The following is a 19,678-nucleotide window of genomic DNA, read 5'->3' on the forward strand; positions in this document are numbered from 1 at the left end:
TCCGTACATTTTTGTTGGGAGTAAGGATGCCAAAAAATAGGACTCTATGGACTTCATTGCACTAGAAACTTTTGCAGATAGTGGTAATGTCAATGGTTTGGTTCTTGATGAAGAAATAGGACATCTGAATTTGCCCCTAAACATAACTTAGTTTTAAGTCAAGGTATAAATTCAAGCTGATTTTTAATTAACCTCCAGTTTGCGTGTTTTCTGTTTGAATGGGCTGTAAGTGTTTCGTATTGTCTTCATCTTGACCGTATGTTTGTTAAATGAAAACCTCATGTTGCTTGGATCTAATTCCTTAATATTAAAGTGCTCTGCGAGGACCCTGCATCCGTCAAAGGATGGCAGAGGCTTTATTGTCATACTCAGAAGTGAAGGAATATTTTGGAGGTAGCTTTTATGGATATCTCCTGAATTCTGCAGAAAGACAGTCATTAGAAGATGAATATAGAAATCATATACAAATCATATAGAAGATTAATAACTGAAACTTAATTAAGTTTAATGTGTACATATGGACAGCAATGATTTTACCATAAAGCTTCTGTCTTTATGTAGACAATTTGCACGGTGTTCTGCAGACAGCAGACACCCAAGGAATTATATCGGTCAATCACAAAGCCATAGTTATTTCTCTCGGGCTGTGATTCTGAAGGCAACCAAACCGGTAACTGGAAAAATGCTAGGAAAAAAGAAATAAAGGGAATTTTTTTCCACTTAAGCTTTGGAGCAATTGCTCTGGCATCGTTCCTGCTGCTGCATACGCGCCTGTCTTGAAATGAGAGCATATATCTGAGTTATTATGGAAAATGTCATTAGTTGAGGACTTCAATCCCTCTTCGTATTTGGCAACGTAGCCAGAGGTTGCATTGGGGATGGAAGGGAGGGAGCAATGGACAGACAGATGTGGAGAACAACTGCACAGCCTGGGAGTGTTTCTGACGCAGCCTGGAGGAAAAAGAAGAGCAGAGGAGGGAAAATTAGCCAAAATCCTGCAGCTGAAGAAACCGAGGCCAGGAGGTACGTGATGACCAACCTCAGGTCATGCACCGTCTGTTGCAGACCTGAAGATGAGCCGCAAGAAGTAGAGACCTTGAACTCAGTGGTCTTTTATGGTCATTTACTGGAGTATATTTAAAAAAACCAACAGCTGGCATTGCTTATTATTTATTTTGCACCAGTCTTAGGAGTAGTAGAAATGTTTAGTGTGGTCATAAGAGTTTCGCAGCAACATTCACTGTGCAGGTGCCGAACATCCCATGCGGAACTATGGATGTCTAAAGAGTTTCTAGAAGAGAGCGATGGTGTGCCCCCAGTTTAGATGTATGCAAGCTTAAAACTCTAGATAATTGGGGGTTTTGGGGGGGGGGAAATATATGTGTAAAGCCCCCATACAAGTAGTTCAAAAAAGAGTCACGATATAAATAGGTAAGCCAAGTAACGTGCACCAGCCACCCATCACCACTAAAATAAGGCTCTTCTTTTATCATCACGGCAAGGTTTATTGCTCTCTGGGTGCTCAGGACCAGCCCTGAGTGGGCAAAGCTGGGACTAATGGACCCTGCATCCGATTAAGCAGCTGTCAGAAGCAGGCTGTTGATAAATGATGCTGACTCCCATTACCGCTGCACGCATCGCCGTCTCTCTCTTTTAAATCACTCAGGAGAAGCTCACGCTTGCTCAAGAAATACGCAGTCTTCTACAGTTGGCTGGATTGCCGTATAGAAGCTTTTTTCCTGACTTGCACTGAAAAAGCAACGAGTCTTAGTCAAATATATGATTTTAAAACACCTATAGTTTAGCAGGGACTTGTGAATGTTACTCTGCTTGCCTGCTGTGTCCTGGTTGCTCTGCAGGAACCTAAGAAAAAAAAAAATTAAAAAATAAAATTCATAATGCGGAGTTGTTCCTTATTTTCAGGGGTTTTTTTCTTCCAACGGGTTGTGTTATGTTTTGAATCCGAAAGGCTTTAGGGCCGTTAAAAACTCCTTCTACACCTGCACACATAGGCACAGAGTATGTATTGTTGGTGTAAAGGTATATGATGTCTTAAATACTGAATTCAGGACCTTGTAGTTTTTTAGCAAAAATTTCCTTGTGAGATGTCTCAAAGCACTTCTGGATCTTTAATTCTGAAAATAATATATGTAGAGTTCATGTTAATTTTGGATGAGGATACATTGGAGAGTTGTAAGAACATACTTTTTTTAAAAGTTTTTTGCTCATGTTAAAAAGAAAAGCAGAAGCAGCAATAAAAATGGATTGTTATAAAGGTGCATCATATTAGTGCAATTCTGAGGATTTTTTTCCTTTTTTTTTTTTCAATTCTGCCATCAAAATGTCTTACGGTGGAGAAGTAAAAACGCAGCTTGGATCAGTAGGACTTTTTCCAACACATGGAGTAAGGTGCATTTCCAATATCGCTGTTTCGAGAGAGAGTCACAAGTCTTAAAAGCATATGATAAAAATTATGATTTTTTTAAACTCCACTTTCTTCCAGATGCCCTAAAATAATTTTTGCAGAAGACTTCTCGAAGTAATCCAGTTGAAAATCTATCTCAGAGGAGATAACCTTTACAAAAGGGCAAGGGTTGGAGTTATTTTGGTGGAAGATAAATAGCTTTTTTTTCCTCAGCACGAATTTGTGGGCAGATCCTCACTTTTACTGTAAAGGGTCGTGGCTCTGCTGGTCTTGGAGCAGTGATTTCTGTTAGCTGGAGGTCTCTTTGTTAGCCCTTATAGCACCAGCCATTAATATTGTGAGATACAGAAGAGTAGAGCCCAGCGAAGCAGGAAAGGGAGTTCTGTTGCTTTTTCTGTGTAATTAAATGAATATGTTGTACCACCATTTTCTTGCAGCAACTAAATACTAAATATTAGTTGATGCAAATACGTCGTATAACGTTTTAACAGCAAGGCAGGAAAAGGAGAGCGAGAAGCAATGATGCGTAGCACGCCGTGCATCCTCGGTAGGCATGGTCTGCCATATAGCTAACCTATGTCTGAGCAAAAGTCTGGTGCACCTGAAATTGTAAAATGCTGTGCGGTTCCCTGCGGTTTAGGTTGTTCAAGTGGTTCTTTATCACTTTCTTTTGTATCAAAAAAAATATTGGTGGCATATTAGCAGATGAGATGTTCATTTTGGTAAATGGCGCATCAGTTTCCACGAAACCCTTTGAATTTCACCTTTTTTTTTTTTTTCGTTGCACCCTATATCGTTATAATACCTGTGGTGGTTTTTTAGGAGGAATATAGAGCAGAAGGAATTAGCTGGCACAACATTGACTATATAGACAACTCCGGCTGCATCAACCTGATCAGTAAGAAGCCAACGGGCCTGCTCCATCTGCTGGATGAGGAAAGCAAGTGAGTAGGAAACTGTTGGTTTTGCTAATGATATTTGTTTTTTCACTTAAAAAGTGTTTATCCTTGAGTCTTACCTCTTGTGATTCTTCCCAGAAAGATGCTAATAGCTTGCTGGGCTGATTTATCTTATGTCTCTAGTTTTGTTTCCAAGGTGATAACGCAAACAGCAGAGTATCAGCAAGCTGAGCAAAAAACCTTAACAAATAATAATTAAAATTGTGTTTCAAGAATTTCTTCCGTTAAAGGGAAGGACAAAGGTTTCCTTGGCTCTGCTTCTCATTTCTCTCCCTGTCTCTTGTGGTGTAACGACGTGACGATGCTTGAAGCTGAGCTGAGTGAAGGGAGAATCCAAGTGCATGAGTTAAAGCAGGTTGTGTGGCTGCTGTTATTCAGATATAAGGCAGATTTAACAATTTGCTTTTTTAAATTAAGCCAGAGTGAACTGAAGGCACTTGTACGTAGGGGCTGCAGGGTTTCATGCACGTCAGGGATGTGGCTGAGACTTGCACCCTCGGTTATGTTCATCCCGCTTGCCCTGGCAGAAGTTATCGGATGAGCTTACGGCTTCTGGGTCAGCCTTTGGGTGGAAACTTCTGAGCGTAAGGGATCTCCCGTCAGATGTACATGCCAGTTTTCTCTGTGTGAAGGGCGGGGAAACGCCAGGTGGATTTGCTGGCCTTGTCTTGGATCCGCATGGCTCTGGTCCAGGGCACGAGCTCTCCTCCCACCATTTGCTTGCAGGTTTCTCCCCCTTTTCTTGTCTCATTGACCAGACACACAGCAGTAGTGCTGTCCCAGTGATACTGTACCAGGCTAAAACAACTCAAATTAGGTAAAGCTGTGAAATAGCCCCCCACGTTGCAGATTTACATGAAGTTCGAGGATAGGAGGATTGGCTTGCTCTTACCAAGAGGCTCTGCTCAAGCTCTGTCCTTTTTCTTCCCCTCTCCTATGCCAGGATCACTCAAGTAACTCCTGAAATTGAAGTTACGTTTGTAGGTAAAACAGCTCAATATTTCCTAGACGTAGGAGCAGTCTAAGCCTCAAAACCGACTACAGAAACGTGTGGTTTCAGATAAACGCAGCTACCTTGAGTAATTTCTATGGGCGTACAGTACACCACAATAAAAATACACCTGTTTGTGCATTTATAACTGATTTCAGACCATTACTAAATCAGTTAGGAGTTCTTCAGACACCAGATGTACCTTGTATTTGTATATAACCGCATAAGAGCATACAAAACAGTGTTCGCTTAGTATCTGCAGGCACAGAAGTGGAAGCTCAGAATATCTCTATTTTCCTATTTGTGGTCAAGAAAGAAGTGTAAAGCTTTTTCGTTGGGTTTACGGCTATCTTCTTTTTAATTCTTTCCACTCAGTTTTCCTCAAGCCACAAACCAGACGCTGCTGGACAAGTTTAAGCGTCAACACGAAGGGAACTCCTACATTGAATTTCCAGCGGTCATGGAGCCGGCTTTCATCATCAAACACTACGCGGGCAAAGTGAAGTATGGAGTGAAGGTCTGTCACCCAGCTGTTCCCCAGCAGTTGTTTTCATTTAAATCATCTAGCTGTGGTGGGGAAGGAGAGCCCCAAAGGCTCCACAGAGATGTTTCGAAGAGGACTTGGCTAGAGAAGAGACGCGAGGGTCAGGAGAGAAGTGTTGGGTGAAAAGCTTGGCTGAAACGAGAAGGTGGTGGGGATTGTGTCTTCCTGTTCTCCTCCGCATTGCAAGCTCCACATGTTGGCGTTTTGGGGAAGAATTAGGGACACACACTAAGGTTAATGCTACGTCCCAGCGATGGGTTGAAATTAGGTATTTGGTAGCCTTTCTGGGCTTGGTTTGTGTAGAAAAACCTTTTTTTTCTTTCATCATTAGCCATTTTTTAATACAGGTCACTGCTGCAGGTACTTTTTAAAATCCCGTGCAAATGATTTCAAAGTTGACCCTATTTATATTCATGCCAATTATTAGCAGAAGCAATTCTGGTGGGCAAGTGAGCCTGTATGAGAAACAGCCTCGTGATTTACGACTGCAAATCTGTAATTATGTTTCTGATGCAGTAATTACATGTGACAAACTTCAGCATCAGCTTCGAGATGCTTCGGAGAGCAGTGCTTTGGGATAAAACAATTATTTTCTGAACATAAAGAGGTGTGTGATATGGGAGCAGAAAAAAAGATAGAAGCAGGATTCGGCAGTTGTGCTGTCCCAGGGATAGGCTGGCAGATCTTACCCAGCGTATCTTGTAGATATTCTTTATTTTCCTCTTTTCTCCCCCTCCTTTTTCTCCTTCCCTAGGATTTCCGTGAGAAAAACACCGATCACATGCGTCCGGACATTGTAGCTCTCCTGCGAAGCAGCAAAAACGCCTTTATCTGCGGGATGATCGGGATCGACCCGGTGGCCGTCTTCCGCTGGGCTGTCCTGCGGGCATTTTTTAGGGCGATGGTTGCTTTTAGGGAGGCTGGAAAACGATACGTGGAGAAGAAAACTGGTACGTGTGCCGATCTCCTAATCCTAGCACCTGTTTTTCACCAGCAACTTAGATCTAATATATTACTCCAGTATTTTAAGTAGCCTGACTTATTAGGAGCTATTGATCTATTAAAAAAATCATTAAAATAGTGTGTAGATTTTTGCTATGCAAAAGTTACATTTAAAGGTATGTTTGGATTTTAGCACAGCATAAGAAAAGATTTTCACTTTACTGCTGCTTTAACTTTTCCTTTTTGTAGGATACATGCATAGGAAAACCTGAATGATTCAAGCAGACATAAAAATTATTCAGCAAATAAGGCAAATTATTTTTGCTAGGAATTCTTGAACTGTTAGTTACATCTGGAAACAAAAAAGGGCAATAATTCTTCTCTATAGTTTTTCAAGCTGTTCACCCTTTAAGCTGCAAGTGAGCGTGTCTCTTGTCTAGCAAAATTCATTGCTTCACAGTCATCCAGAACCACCTCATGCCGAACACGGGAGCATTAAATTAAAGGAAAGTAATGGTGCATCATCATGCTGTGGCAGGCAATACCTGGCTGTGCTTTTAGACCATTTCTCTGCATAAAGCAATTTCAGAAAGACGGGTACAAGCTATTACTATTAATTTATGGGAACAAGAGGGTTTGAAATTCATGATGAAATTAGAGCCTCAGCAGGGAAAATGTCAGCTGAGTTAAAATTAAGCACAGAGCCGCCCCATGAATTTTTTTTAGTAGGAGAAGTGTGCATCAAGGAGAGCCAAGGAGCTTGGGACAAGGAATATGGAAGCTGTACAAGCAGAAAGACTAATTTTCTTGTTCGGGGCGAATAATAGCATCCCAAGAAGAGCAGGAGGCAAAAATCAGCTTTCGGCTCTTGAGGCTCTTCCTCTCGAACCGCTCGGATGCGGCGTAAGAGAAAAGATGTTCCTCATGAACCTGGGTCTGTCTGACACATCAAGGCAGCATCTACAGACCGTGGCATTTCGAAACGCTGAGAGGTAGATGGCAAAGACGTTTGGCATTGGGAGAAACGTCACTCGAAAGAGTTGGCTTCGGAAATCTGTATTTGTATTTTCCTAGCGTCGCCTTTTCATCTTGCATAAAGCCCAGGCTGAACTAAAGTGAGCTGGTCAAGGAGATAAAAAATACATTCAGTCTCAGGAATTAAGAACTAATTTCAAGCCCTGCTTTGCTTTCTGTGTCTCTGGCGATCAATTGTGCCTGCCGTGCTCCTCTTCCCACTAGCTAGCTCTCCGCTTTTTAGTCTTGACTTTGTGGCATTAACTTGTTATATCTATCTATATATATATATCAGTATATAGGTATAAAATAGAGTCCAGGAGATTTTCAGACAATCCTGGGAGACTCACTTCTTGCAAGGCCTTCTCTTTCCATACCAAAACTAACACAGTAATGGCTGAGTTTCTAAACCTTTTCTGGCACACTTTTCCCACTGTTTTATCTATCTGGTGTCCTTTGGCCTACTTTCAAATGGCTTTGTGCTTTGTAACCTTTGGGTTTTGAGTCAAAAAGAAAGAAAAAAAACCCCAAAAGCCCTCAAAAAGCTGGATAAGGTTTGTCTTAAACTTCCTGACAATCCTCAGATAATTTATACCCTGAATTTCTATGTGCATCTTCAGCCTAAATTGGGAAGAAGTCATGAGAAAATCACCATTATATAGGCAGAACTAGTGGGAGAGATTACCTAAATCTAATTCCCACATGGAGGTATACCTTATCCGTTGGGAAAGCTTGCCCTACAACCGATGGCGGAGCTGGGACCACTCACGTTCAGCTGCCTCTGCCCTCTTTGGAGAGGTACCCATCATGTCCTAGCATGACTTCTGCCCAGGTAGTGGTAGCACTTGGCAAGGTGAGATCCGTAGCAATGTTTCCATCACGCTTTTGCTGGCGAGACCTCATGCCCATCTCCCGTTCAGTTGTCCTTCTCCAAAATCCCATCCGTCTTGCCAAAGCACCACAAAGCAGATGGCTGTAGGAGAGGCGGACCTGAGCAGAAGGCTTGGCCAGTGTCTGGACGGTGGGGCAGGCTGGTGCGGCACGGCGCATCCGCTACTGGATGCTGCTGGTTCCTCCTGCTCCCTGAAATAATGCAGAAAAGCCCCAAACTGATGCTTTGCATCTATGGCAGAAGGCATTTGTGAACTACTAAAGAATCACTAAAATTACCCCATCTCAACAGACAAAAGCAGACAACCAAAGACAGCATATGTTTTAGGTTTATTTTGTTTTTTTATCAAACCTTGCTGGCTTTAATTAGCCTGCTCTGAATGCCTTACTGCCCACGGATGTGGAGCTTTTGATAAAATTACGGTAGATTAGCTGAGAATAACTTCACACATATACATTCATCCAAGCGTGCACGCTTAATATTTGTATATAATTTTTTTAAAAGGCGTGCTGCCCTGTTCTTTGTTTCTGAGCTCCTGCCTGCTGCTGCTGCCATCCATCAGGCAGGTGTAATTAATGAGTAGGAAAATATCTGAAGCATGCTTTTTTTTTTTTTTTTAGGGCTTTTTCACCTTTTTTTTTTTAACCTCCGGCTTATGTATAAGCAGCTCTGCAAAATTTTGCTTTGCTTTCTTTTTGTCATCCTTTTGGTTATCTTCTCTGTGCCAGCAGTGCCAACCAGTGCTATGGATGCTTCTGTGTATCTGAAGCATGCTTTTTTTTTTTTTTTAAGGCTCTTTGCACTCTTTTGTCTTAACCCCAGATGGATCTCCCTTGCTTTTACCTGTCTGAAGGCCTGTTCAAGTCACGCTTGCAATACCCAACAGGGATTTTCATGAAAAATCTCCGGCTTATGTATAAGCAGCTCTGCAAAATTTTGCTTTGCTTTCTTTTTGCATCATCCTTTTGGTTATCTTCTCTGTGCCAGCAGTGCCAACCAGTGCTATGGATGCTTCTGTAAGGATAATCAGCATTTTTTCCTGCTGGCTTTAGGGACTCTCCTTTTTTTGTGTTCCTAATATCCTCATAGTGCAGCTTTTAGTGACTGCGCAATTGTCCTTGTTAACCTGGAGGTGAAGAGCAGCAAAGCGGTGTCATGGTGAATTTTGTTGGGTAGCTTTCTCTTCTGCCCGAGAGATACCTCTCACAGTGCTGCCAACCCTCCTCGGATGAAACACGCCGGGATCTGGCGAGATGCAATTAGCTGAAGGGTGGACTTTTTCAATAAGATGATGATGATGATGATGATGATGATTACTGAGTTTATCAGGGAGGATTGTGGTAGTCCAAAAGAACTACACATTTTGAACTAGATTTGTTAATGAGCTTTGATTAAAGGAACATTATCAAGCTTTTTAGGAAAGAAATTTGGCTGATTGACATTTTTTGCTCTATCATCAATATGGATTTGTTACACAAAAACCCCTAATTCTTTGTTAGCAAAAACTTGACGGAAGAACTGGTGCTGCTCGTATAAACCAGGCTGTGGAGACTCCCAGCTTTCTCATCTTGGTTTTGCTGGACACGAACCTAAATCTTCGCTCTGACGAAGTGTTTGTGGTCCTGGGGCTGTGCCCTCCCTCGATGGGCTCTGCATTTGTATTCAGCCAACAAGGGTTGCTCCGTGGGTTAGTGCCCTTGCAGCTGACCTCCACGCTAACGCCTTCTCAAAAACAATCCCCTTGACTTCCGCAGATTTATTCCTGGAGCTGGGCACCAAAAAACCAACACCACACCCCCCCCCAAAAAACCCAAAACCTGTATTTGCCAAATAAAAGTGATAGCAACCAAAAAATTGGTCTTTGAGGTCTCGCTGAGCAGCGTGAAGTGGTGTTAATGCGAGGAAGACGCCCCTTGGCAGTGTTCCTCTGGAAAGTTCAGATCGGTCCTTTCTGATGATTTAATGCGTTGGTATGAAATGCTTCCATACGTGCTGACACAAGGTAACTCCTCGGTGACCTCATCATGCCTCAACAGGAGCATGACGTATCCCTTGTCTTGGCCACTTAAACGATGACGGAGAGGTGCTGCCCGTTTGCACAGTGTCACCTGTGTAACCTCTCCTCCGCCCTGTGGTCAAAGCTGGGCCATCAAAGGTCCTCTTAGCCACACAACGATGGTTTCTTCCAACTTTTGACCTCAAATCCATCCTACCTAACTCCAGACTCTGTGTCCTCTGCCCTTGAGGAATACAGAACCCTTGTTTAATACAAATAATTTCTATTTTTCCTTTTAATTGCCAATATCTGAGCAGAGTGTGGCACTGGGATGCAAGATGAGAATTTGAGGTGACCGTGTCCGGGAGCATCTGCGCAGGGAATTGCGGATAATGCCTGGCAGATGCATGGAAAGGATTTTAAAAAGCAGTTAATAAAAGTAAAGATTTATCTAATCAACTATTTTTTGCCCAAATAATCTCGGAGTGATTACAAAGTGATTATGCTCTGGCTAATAAGGATTATAAGTGGGGTTGGGATGCGGTTCAGCCCATCGCTCCTGTGCCACGGCACCGTGTCAGGAGGAAACCGAGGTTAAATTGTGTCGAGCGCAAAAAACGCGTGACCCTCGAGCTCTCGCGTCCTTCGGGCTTGTTCTTTACCCTCTCCTGATTTCTGCTTATATAATCTTTCTCTTCTCTCCATTTTTTTTGTTGTTTTTATTTTGCTTCCCAAGGGCATGATGATGCAGTACCATGTGCGGTTTTGAAAAGTGTGGATAGTTTTAGCTTTCTCCATCACCCAGTTCATCAGAGGAGCTTAGAGATCCTGCAGAGATGCAAGGAGGAGAAGTACAGTAAGGCTCCACCACCTGCCCTTCCCTCTGATACGACACTCACACGCCAAGAAATGGAAACCAGGTGCATTCAGCATAGAAAGGGTAAAAAAAAATGCCCGAGGAGCCTTCCAGGATCGAACCGGCTGCCTTATAGTAATTTTGACCCTATCGGGAAATTACTAGGCAGATTTTGAAGAGTCAAATTAAATGCAAACCCACATCTCTTGAGATGCGGCATCATTTCGTTGGCGGTTTCCCCGTTTACTCGCTGACGTTGTCGGGATGCTGATACTAGGGGTATTTTTTGTGTGTTTTGTTTTTGTTATCACATGTGTGATGATAATTTCAAAGCACTGCAGGTCCGGTAGGAATATTCCTGATATAAGGCATGTGGCTGATACAGCTGGAATTTGACTTTTTTATTGGACTTCAAAAGTAACTTTAGCTTGTGAAAATACTGTCTCTGAGGGCTTTTACTTAAAACTAAAGCGTTTGGCAATGTTATTTTACAGAATGAGTTGAGTAAAGATGCACTTGGTCTCCATTTCTTCCTCCTCACTCCTCTGTCACGTAATAAACTCATCCTGCATGACAACACAGACACTCTTGCCTGCACTATTATATTATGTATATATAAAAAAATACATATTTGGTACTCATACCTTTAGATATATCATTTTTCTGCCATTATTCTCTTCATGTTGCACATTAAAGCTGACAGAAATAGAGCACTGCTATATGCAGTCTGCAAGGGCAAATCCTCAGCCCGAGTTGCTAACTTAAATGTTGTGCAACTTAGGTGTAAATGCAAACCACCCAATTTTTTTCTGCAGAGCTGAGCGCGGTAAGTACGGTAGTTGCATGTTAAGTCTTCACAAATATGCTTTTCCTGCTAGAAACCTTATATCAGATTTCCATGCTTTCTGCAGCACGTAGCTTTGGGGGAACAGAGGTGTTTTAATTCTTAATTTAGACTTTAATTCTTAATTTAGAGTACGTTGTTTTTTCCTACAAGTTCCCACCATTGCTACAAGGAAATACAAAGCAGTAAGACAAACGCAGCAATAGATTTTCTTAAGTGGTGGTGTGCCAAATGACCTTACTGATACTACTAAGAAACTATTGAAAAGGAAGGTGATTATCAGTAGAGTAATTTTAATTGCAATTAATTAATTTAATTTTTAATTTGTAAGTTAGCTCAGCAGCATGGGAAGTTTTGGGGGTTTAATTTGCAGTTGCTTAGGTGTGAAGAGTAATTCATACAACTCAAGAGACACTTCACTGCTTCACATTAAATTAAAGCTCTAAGTTGAGCTCAACATGTTAAAACCTCACTTACTATAGACTAGTCCACACAGTTTGGTCTCTCTTAGGATAAAACCAACACATGGATCCGAGAGTAACATTGCCATAGTTTGTGAATTGGCCGAGAGCATCCGACCTGACAGACGAGTAATTCGTGTTCTGCATTCAGAAATCATTCACGTCTTCCCATGGGGTGTGCTCCTGCAAGCTGCTTCCCCAGGCTTTGTTTCTTTGGCAGGCTAAACCGGGCTTGGAGCATGTATAATTTTTGGGTCCTGAATTTAGTGGGCTTGCGGGCCCCGCAGGCGAGGATGCTCGGGCTGTGGTTGGCTCCGGGGACTCGGCTTTTCCCAGAAGTCAGATGAGGTTACGTCCATGTCATCCTTGAGAGAGGGACATTGAATCGTGCAGTTAGTTCTAGCTATGCACAAAGAGAGAAAACTAATTGATTTGATGAGTAGATTGAGATTCCCTTTAGGTCACTTGGTATTCAGCTTGTGTAGCCAACTGATCGCCCTCCCCTTACCGTCTCAGCTGCTTCGCTGGTGTCCTTTGAGTCTATCAATTAATGGTCTTCCACCAGGGCAAGGCACTGGGTTTAGACATCTCTGAGTTCGAGACCAAAGCTCTGCTGGTTGATGTTCGTGGGTAGGGAGTAGACTGGGATTATCCAAAGCTCTTCTCCATGAGGGCAAAGACCTGTTAGGCAAATCAGTCTGTCTTTCTGAAACACTACAGCTGAAGAAAAGGGAATGTGCTTGAAAAATCAGAATAATTTTATTCCTGAAATGTAAAATAGATCAGCCGGCATCTGAGCTGCGCGACAGGAATGAGTGTTTTCCACTCACACCACTGTTCCTTGCATGCAGCGTATTAATATATACAATTTAATAGTCCATATTCACTACACAGAATTCTCAAAGCCAGGTGCGACTCATCGGCTTAAATCTAAAACCTTTTTGCCTTTCATTTCTAAAAAACCCCACTCTCTTTCCCAGAAAAGAGGACTCTATTTCCCAGAAAAGAGGCTACATCAGTATGACAACTTTTACTTGGCTGTGGCATGTATGTATTTCTTCTTTTAAGAGCCAAGTGATAGCACAATGTAGAAAAGTCGTGTGGTTTTTTTTTTTTGGTGTGTCTAAAGCAATCCCCTTTAACCCAGCTTGTGCACCATAACTTTTATTAATCAAAAAGTCGCTTAAGGCACTAAGCTGGCAGAATCACGATGTGGTTTTAATGCAGCTGTTATCTGGAAGCCTGAAATAGAAATTCCCCTTTCGCGAGCAATGGAAGATGCGGTAATATTTTGATGCAACCTTGTCTTCATAACTTCAGCCTGATTTGTTGGGTTAGATGGTGTTTTGGGCTTTTTCTTTCAGGGATTTCTTTGGTGGGGAGTGCAGGGAAGTGAAGGAGGACAGAGTTTGCTCCAAAAAGAAGGGCATGGACTAAAAAAATCTTAGCAATACCAGTGAAAGCCCATTTTTCATGAAATGCTTTAGGTTAGAGAAGCCTTCTGTGCCTTAATGGGGAAGTATCCAGGCATATATACTATATAAAAAATAGACGCAGCTAGACGTTAGGTGCTTTCTTAGTGTAAAACCAGCTACAAAAAATACTAATGCAGTATTTTAAGCAGATTCCTGACTATTCTCATTTTTTCCCCCCTTTACAATTGGGTTTCTGTGCTCTAAACAAGCAACTTTTGGCACAGAAATGGCAGTCCTGAAAGAGGTAAAAGAATGCTCCTAGGATGAGAAATATTACAAAAAATGGCTTAAATGGCACAAAGGAGGATTAAAAAGAGAGTTTTGAACTCTAGGCATAGCTAGGCACTCGGATAGATTATCTGGTTTGCTTTCCAAAAATCTCCAGAGTTGGAGATTGCAAAACCTTCTCAGCAGGAGCGATTTGGTCCTGCCTTGGAGCACAGGCAGGATCCAAGATGACCTGTGGCAGCACATTCCCGAATTTTCTTTCGCTCAGATTTCTAGGATATTTGGACACCTTTAGATACAGTAACTTAACCAAGTGGACCATCAGCCTTTTCGGGCATCTCCAGCCTGATGTTCAGGCTTCAAGACAAGCTATTATAATATCTCAACAGGTAAAGGAGGACAGCAGATGTCCCGCTAAAGGGATGTCGCATGTTGAGGTGTGGTAGGAATTCATCTTCTCCTTAGAAATTTCAGGTTCTGAGGAATGGCAGATCAGCAGGATGGGCTCAGATCTCTGTGTATTTGCTTTGTGTTCATCTTCGGAATAAAAAGATCCTCAGGACACCTTTTAGCTCAGCATCGGGGCTATATTAAATAGGGGAATGATAAATGTGGGGAGGAGGGGATACGCTATTGCTTCTTCCTATTCTGTTACAAGCTACAGTTTAGATTTCTTTCTTTTTAGAGAGGGTTTTTTCGCATTTTTTTTTCCACTGCAGAAATCTCAGGGTAAAGGAATATACATTTTTCCCATGTTCAGGTGAGCGCTGTGATGTTTCCTGTCTCACAGCAGCAATTTCAAGTCAGTTAAATTGCTCGGCTGTTTTCATGTCAAATTCGAGCTTATTGGGTCTTTAAATATCTGTAGTTTAGTGACTTGAAAAGTGTTTTGTTGTCTACCAAAATTGTCTTCTGTCTTCCTAAATGCTTGGTTACAAAACATTTCCACTTTGGGGAAGATAACAGCTTGAAACGTCTGCTTCTGTAGCCATGCATGATAACTTCCTCGGCTATTTATTAAATATAAATGACTCTAAAACTACCCCTATCAAAGGATATAGGTTCAATAGGCAATAAAGCCTCCCCGTGCAGTATATACTGCTTGGTATACATGTCCCTGTCCATATGCAAGGAATAAATGACCATTTTTCCAAGCACCCTACTTATGTCTGGGTGTTTTGCCCGTGCAAGCAACTGGGTTGTCTCATGCACAGCGGAGAGCTTAGGAATATTTTGGACATGCAGGACACGGGTGGCTGGTCCCCCCCATCGCAGCAACCTCTGCCTTCATCCCATTTGCTTACTAGCTGGGACAACGTGTCCCTAACACAACAGGCGTGTGTGGGAGGGGAATTAGTAGGCTTGAGCAAACAGCGTTACTCATAAGGGTGATGACTCTGCAGCAGAGAGGTAGAACTTAGTGGACGATGGGTATGTCGGCATCCTTGGCACCCTTGTATGCCCAGCATGTGCCATGACACGTACATGCTCCTCCTCGCTGTAGTCAATGCTAAGCTATGGCTGTGCTAATTGCCTTTTGATGAAAAGCCAGGTGGAAACATCTTTCTTCATGTGCTGCTTTAGGTATTACTCGGAAGAGCCCACGGACGCCACTCTCAGATCTCCAGGGAGTCAATACCATCAACGAGAGGACCCAGCGGTAAGTCTCTTGCTTTTACATTGGCATGACAAGGAAATCTGGGATGGGAGAGCACTGTCTGTGGTTATAAATTACTGTATTAATGTTTCTCCCAGCTTGCTTATTAATTTTGTCTTCTTTTTGTTCTTTCTCTGCTATGTGATCATATCTAAATATCTTTACCTGACTAAACAGCAGGCAGGGAAAGCAACTTTCCTGCATCAAAAGGCAGCAATTGTAGGTGGTGTGGTGTACAAGGTGGTAAGAGGTTTGCAAAAAAAATTCATGAACGTGCCGATATCAAGGAAATAAAAATTTACTGAGGATTTTTCTGGCGCGAAAAACCCAATGATGTGTTTGGGTGCAGAACTGCACGCAAGTAATGTGATGGTGGCTCTAGGCGCCACTGAGCGTGGAGGACCTGGGGCTTGAGATGGTTCCTTGTCAAAGGTTTGCTTGTTTTTAAGGGAAAGAAGCATGTTAACTTCAAAAAGGTTCGATTTTTATAGTTTTTATGTACAGTTTTATTTTTTAATCCTTCCTTGAAGGTTCTGGCCATTCAAGCAACTACTTAATGAGACCTTTTTGCTTGAGAGTCAGGTCTACACTTTGAGATGCAGATCTGTGCCTCTTCTGCAAGAGGACTTCCAAATCCATTTCAGAATTAAGTTGCTTGTGAAGCAAAATGTCTTAATTTCAGAGGGATATCTGGGTGCTGATCCTCTTTCTCCTTTTCCCCAGCTACTCTTGTGCTATCCCTCTGCAGACGCTAGAAAGTCTGATTATACAAATACCACCTCTAAAGGGGTACCGTGCCTCTCTGCCTCCCTCTGAGCAGATGTGTGTGTGTGCTGGGGAAAGATATGATCAGAGCATCCTCAGCTCCTAAAACGATTTCTTGGAGCTGCAGACATCCAGGTGTAACTTCATGGCTGCTCTGAGTTTCACGAGAAGTCCAGAACAAGTTGAGAGGAGTCTGAGACTGTCTCCTGAAACGCGTCCATCAAATCCCCTGTAATGGTCCTTGCATCTCAGTGGGCTTCCCTTCCATGCAAAATAAAATATCCTCCAAATATATTATTAAACCTCATGTTTACTGGCTTTAATGCCAAATGGCCAAGACAGAAATTAGATACGTTGTTCCTTTTCTTCTAGGGGAACAAAAGTGGCTTTTATTGTCTTGCTTTGTTCACCACGTGCCCTCTGAGTGCCATCAAGACTAGAATATCCCTCTTGCCCTGAATTTCTTCCCTTTGAGAGTGGTGGTGGCACCCTGCTGAAGGAGAACTGAATATTCTCATATCATTACAAGTTGGCTTATTTTCAGTGGTCAGAGACGATGTGATTTCCATAAAATTGTTGGAATAAATTCATAAATTTGTGCCACTTCTCGAGTTTGAGTAGAAATCCAGCTTGTGCAAGCTATCACCCTGTCGTGGGAAGGTGATGCAACCCTGGTTGTCCTCACATGAGTCTTTCCCACCCCTTCTTTTCTTTCTCCTAATGCTATAGCTGCTACGGCTCTAATCTGTTGGGTTATGATGATAGTAGGTACATGGTAACGTTTGAGGCCGAGAAGGTTGGTGTCTCCAGAGGTGACGTTCACTGTTTCTAGCATCTCTGGTCGCACAGGTTTCCCTAAATGTGATGTAACGTGAAACTTTGTCCCTGTGGAGATCTTCACGTGTAGATAAGAGAAGTTCTGCAGTTTCTCTGGCAAGCCTTCAAGTCTGGTGTTGGTGCATGAAGAACATCTGTGAAGTGGGATGGGACTTTTCTTGACTGTCCAGCTCCAGCTTTGGAGGCATGTTAGTGCGGCGGCTTGGGCTGCCAGCATTTTCATAGCCCAAAACATTTCAATTATCTCAGCGAGGGGCCATTGCAAAGGCAGGGAAACTCCTCCTGTCCCAGGCAACGAGGAGGATGTATTTATTTACTGTGGAGTTCAGTCTGTGGTCAGCTCTATTTATTTGGTTTAACCCAAGCCAGCATAGCAGACAAGTTGCCTTAAACAGCCAGGATCAAGGGCAGCAACTACTGTGTCTTCCTTCCATCATCCCCAGCAGTTGTATCCTAACAACAGGGTCAGGACAGACAATTTATTCCCTTTACTGATATATTTGCAGAAAATGTACTTTTGAAGCTGTCCTAACTCCTGTGTTCCTCCTGGTGTGGTACCTCAGTAGCACGGTCCATGATCTTTGCCTGTCTTGGGCATCGTCAGTGATGGGTCCCCAAATGTCGTCTGTGCCCCTTCCTTCTGAAAGCACAAACTGGGTCTCTCATAAGATCTCTAAAATCCAGCCTGCGCTTTCGGAGTAGGCAGGTGATTTTCATACCTTTCATTGCGGGTGATGTCGATCTGAAGAGTCATGATTTTGATTTGAAGATTCATATCACACTTGATAAATGTTGGTATTTCAGTTAAATTGCGCTTGTTGAGCAAGAAGGGGTAAATATGGGGGTGAAGGTAACATGTACAGAAGAGAGATTTACTCTAACAGCTTTCCAGCAGATAAACCAGCAAGTGATTTACAGAGCTAAATTAAACAGGCATTTGCTTTCAAAGCCATCTCATGATCATGAGGTCGCTGATAAGTCTGCGTTGTACATCCAACCCACAGGATAGCCCGGGGCTTGCTTCTAAAAGCAAATTTGAGGCATGACATCACGCAGGAAGTCATTGCGGAGGGTTTAGCGAGCCAAGCGCTCTCCTCTGATCTCAGAAGAAAGCGGACGGGTGGTTTGCACATGCTGGGGGGGGGGAACCAGGCTTCAGCAGAGCGTCGGGAAGCCGGCGTGCCTTGGAAGTGCCTTCACCGGCCGTCGAGTAATGAAAGCCATGCCATCCCTAACCAAAACCGCTCGGGCTGTCTGTTTTCCTGCTGGTTTATGTTCATTGATGAAACTGTTTTATGCGCAGTGATGTCTAAGCGGCGTGCAGGAAAGCAGGTGTTGATCAGTCTGTCTTGAAACAGTTGGTTGGGCTTGGTGAGATGACTGACCTCCCAAGTACCAAAAAGGCTGCATCAGTCACCATATGCATGTATCCATCCTAAAGTGTCTGTAATAAACAGACCTGTCATTTTATTTCTTTCTTTCTTTTTTTTTCCCCAAAACCACATGGGAATTTCTAGGGTTTTCTATTCTCTAGTCTTGTTCAGAGTCCGTATATCCACAGCCGGTCTCAAGCCTGAGAGTGCATTGAGGTCAGCCAGGATTAATGATGGGTTGTAGATCCCGAAAGTGGCCATTGAGGTTTAGTGGTACCCGTCAACCGGTGATTTTTTTTTTTCCTCCTGCAAATAGGAGGTTTTTGATGGATGGGACTTTAGCTGTAACGAGAAAGAAGGCGGACAGAAGAGATCACCTGGATATTAAAGCTTCTCTCTGGCCTTCCTTGAATTGAACAGGCTGCTCAAAAAAAGCAGGTCATGGAGCGCTCAGCCAGGGGTTTACTTTGCTGTGATTCATCCTTTCTTTTAATAGTAGTACATGTCAAAATGCTGATTTAATGGGGCTAGGAAGGAATTTGGAAAGCGCTGTGGTGAGGCAGCAAGGCGACTTGCACTGCAGTGTCACGTTGCTCCAAGGATCTGGCTCCAGGCTTTGAGCTGGCTGAATGAACAACTTTACACGCTTTGTTTTTTAATTTCTGTGTGGCATTTGATATTTGCCCTTCCTCCAAATCAAGACTTTAAGGCAAAGGGCTGCCTTGTTGCTAGACCTCAGAAGTGACCGGTGCTGGAGGCCCTGTTTAAATCACCGTGTCCTTCAGCATCCTCATGACCAGAAGACTGGTGTTGCATTGAGTCTCCTCCTATTCCTTTTCCTCCTGTCTGAGATAGCTCGGGGGGGTGGGTTGCAGACCCCACATCCTTCCTTAGGTCACCTTTATTTCATATGATGGTTTCTGCAAGGCTGATAGAGAATTTAAAATTAAAGAAAAAAAACAACAACAACAAAAAAAACCCGAAAAACAAAGCACCAAAACCCCACCACCAAATCAAAAGTATTGCAGTTGGGTGCAGCCCGGGAGAGACTTTGTGTAACCCCAGACGCCATAGGAAGACTCCTCAACTCTAGAAACTATTTGCCCTGATGTGAAGTTTTGTCGAGTACCCGTTTCCCTTCCTCCAAGGGAGGATTTTGGCTCCTCTTGCCATTCCCTTCAGACCTTCTGCAGCCAGGTTAGCGTTTCTGAAGACCAAAGCCGCTCTGCTCCATGGCAGAGAGGACCAAATCGGGCAAGTGATTTGTGATCAGGTCCCAGTGAGTGATTCTGGGCCAACCCATCAGTCCTGCTGGGGCCGGCATCCTTTGTTTGTGGCAAACAATTAGTTTATTGCAAATGAAATTGGCTTTTTCTTTTCCTAATGAAATGATTGCATGAATTAGAAAAGACAGGGTCA

General features: G+C 43.0%; 1 protein-coding gene across 1 annotated transcript in view; it reads left to right on the forward strand.

The window, feature by feature from the left end:
* The window catches only part of MYO9A (myosin IXA), a 152,997-nt gene that overhangs the window by 98,451 nt on the left and 34,868 nt on the right, over nt 1–19,678 (forward strand). Inside the window, exons 10-14 of the mRNA XM_009278887.1 lie at nt 3,248–3,369; nt 4,751–4,892; nt 5,674–5,869; nt 10,500–10,619; nt 15,212–15,287. Coding sequence (XP_009277162.1) covers nt 3,248–3,369; nt 4,751–4,892; nt 5,674–5,869; nt 10,500–10,619; nt 15,212–15,287 — 656 coding nt within the window. The remainder of the gene's footprint in view (nt 1–3,247; nt 3,370–4,750; nt 4,893–5,673; nt 5,870–10,499; nt 10,620–15,211; nt 15,288–19,678) is intronic.

The sequence above is a fragment of the Aptenodytes forsteri genome, unplaced genomic scaffold, assembly GCF_000699145.1.
Source record: "Aptenodytes forsteri isolate BGI_AS27 unplaced genomic scaffold, ASM69914v1 Scaffold258, whole genome shotgun sequence".
Classification (NCBI taxonomy): domain Eukaryota; kingdom Metazoa; phylum Chordata; class Aves; order Sphenisciformes; family Spheniscidae; genus Aptenodytes; species Aptenodytes forsteri.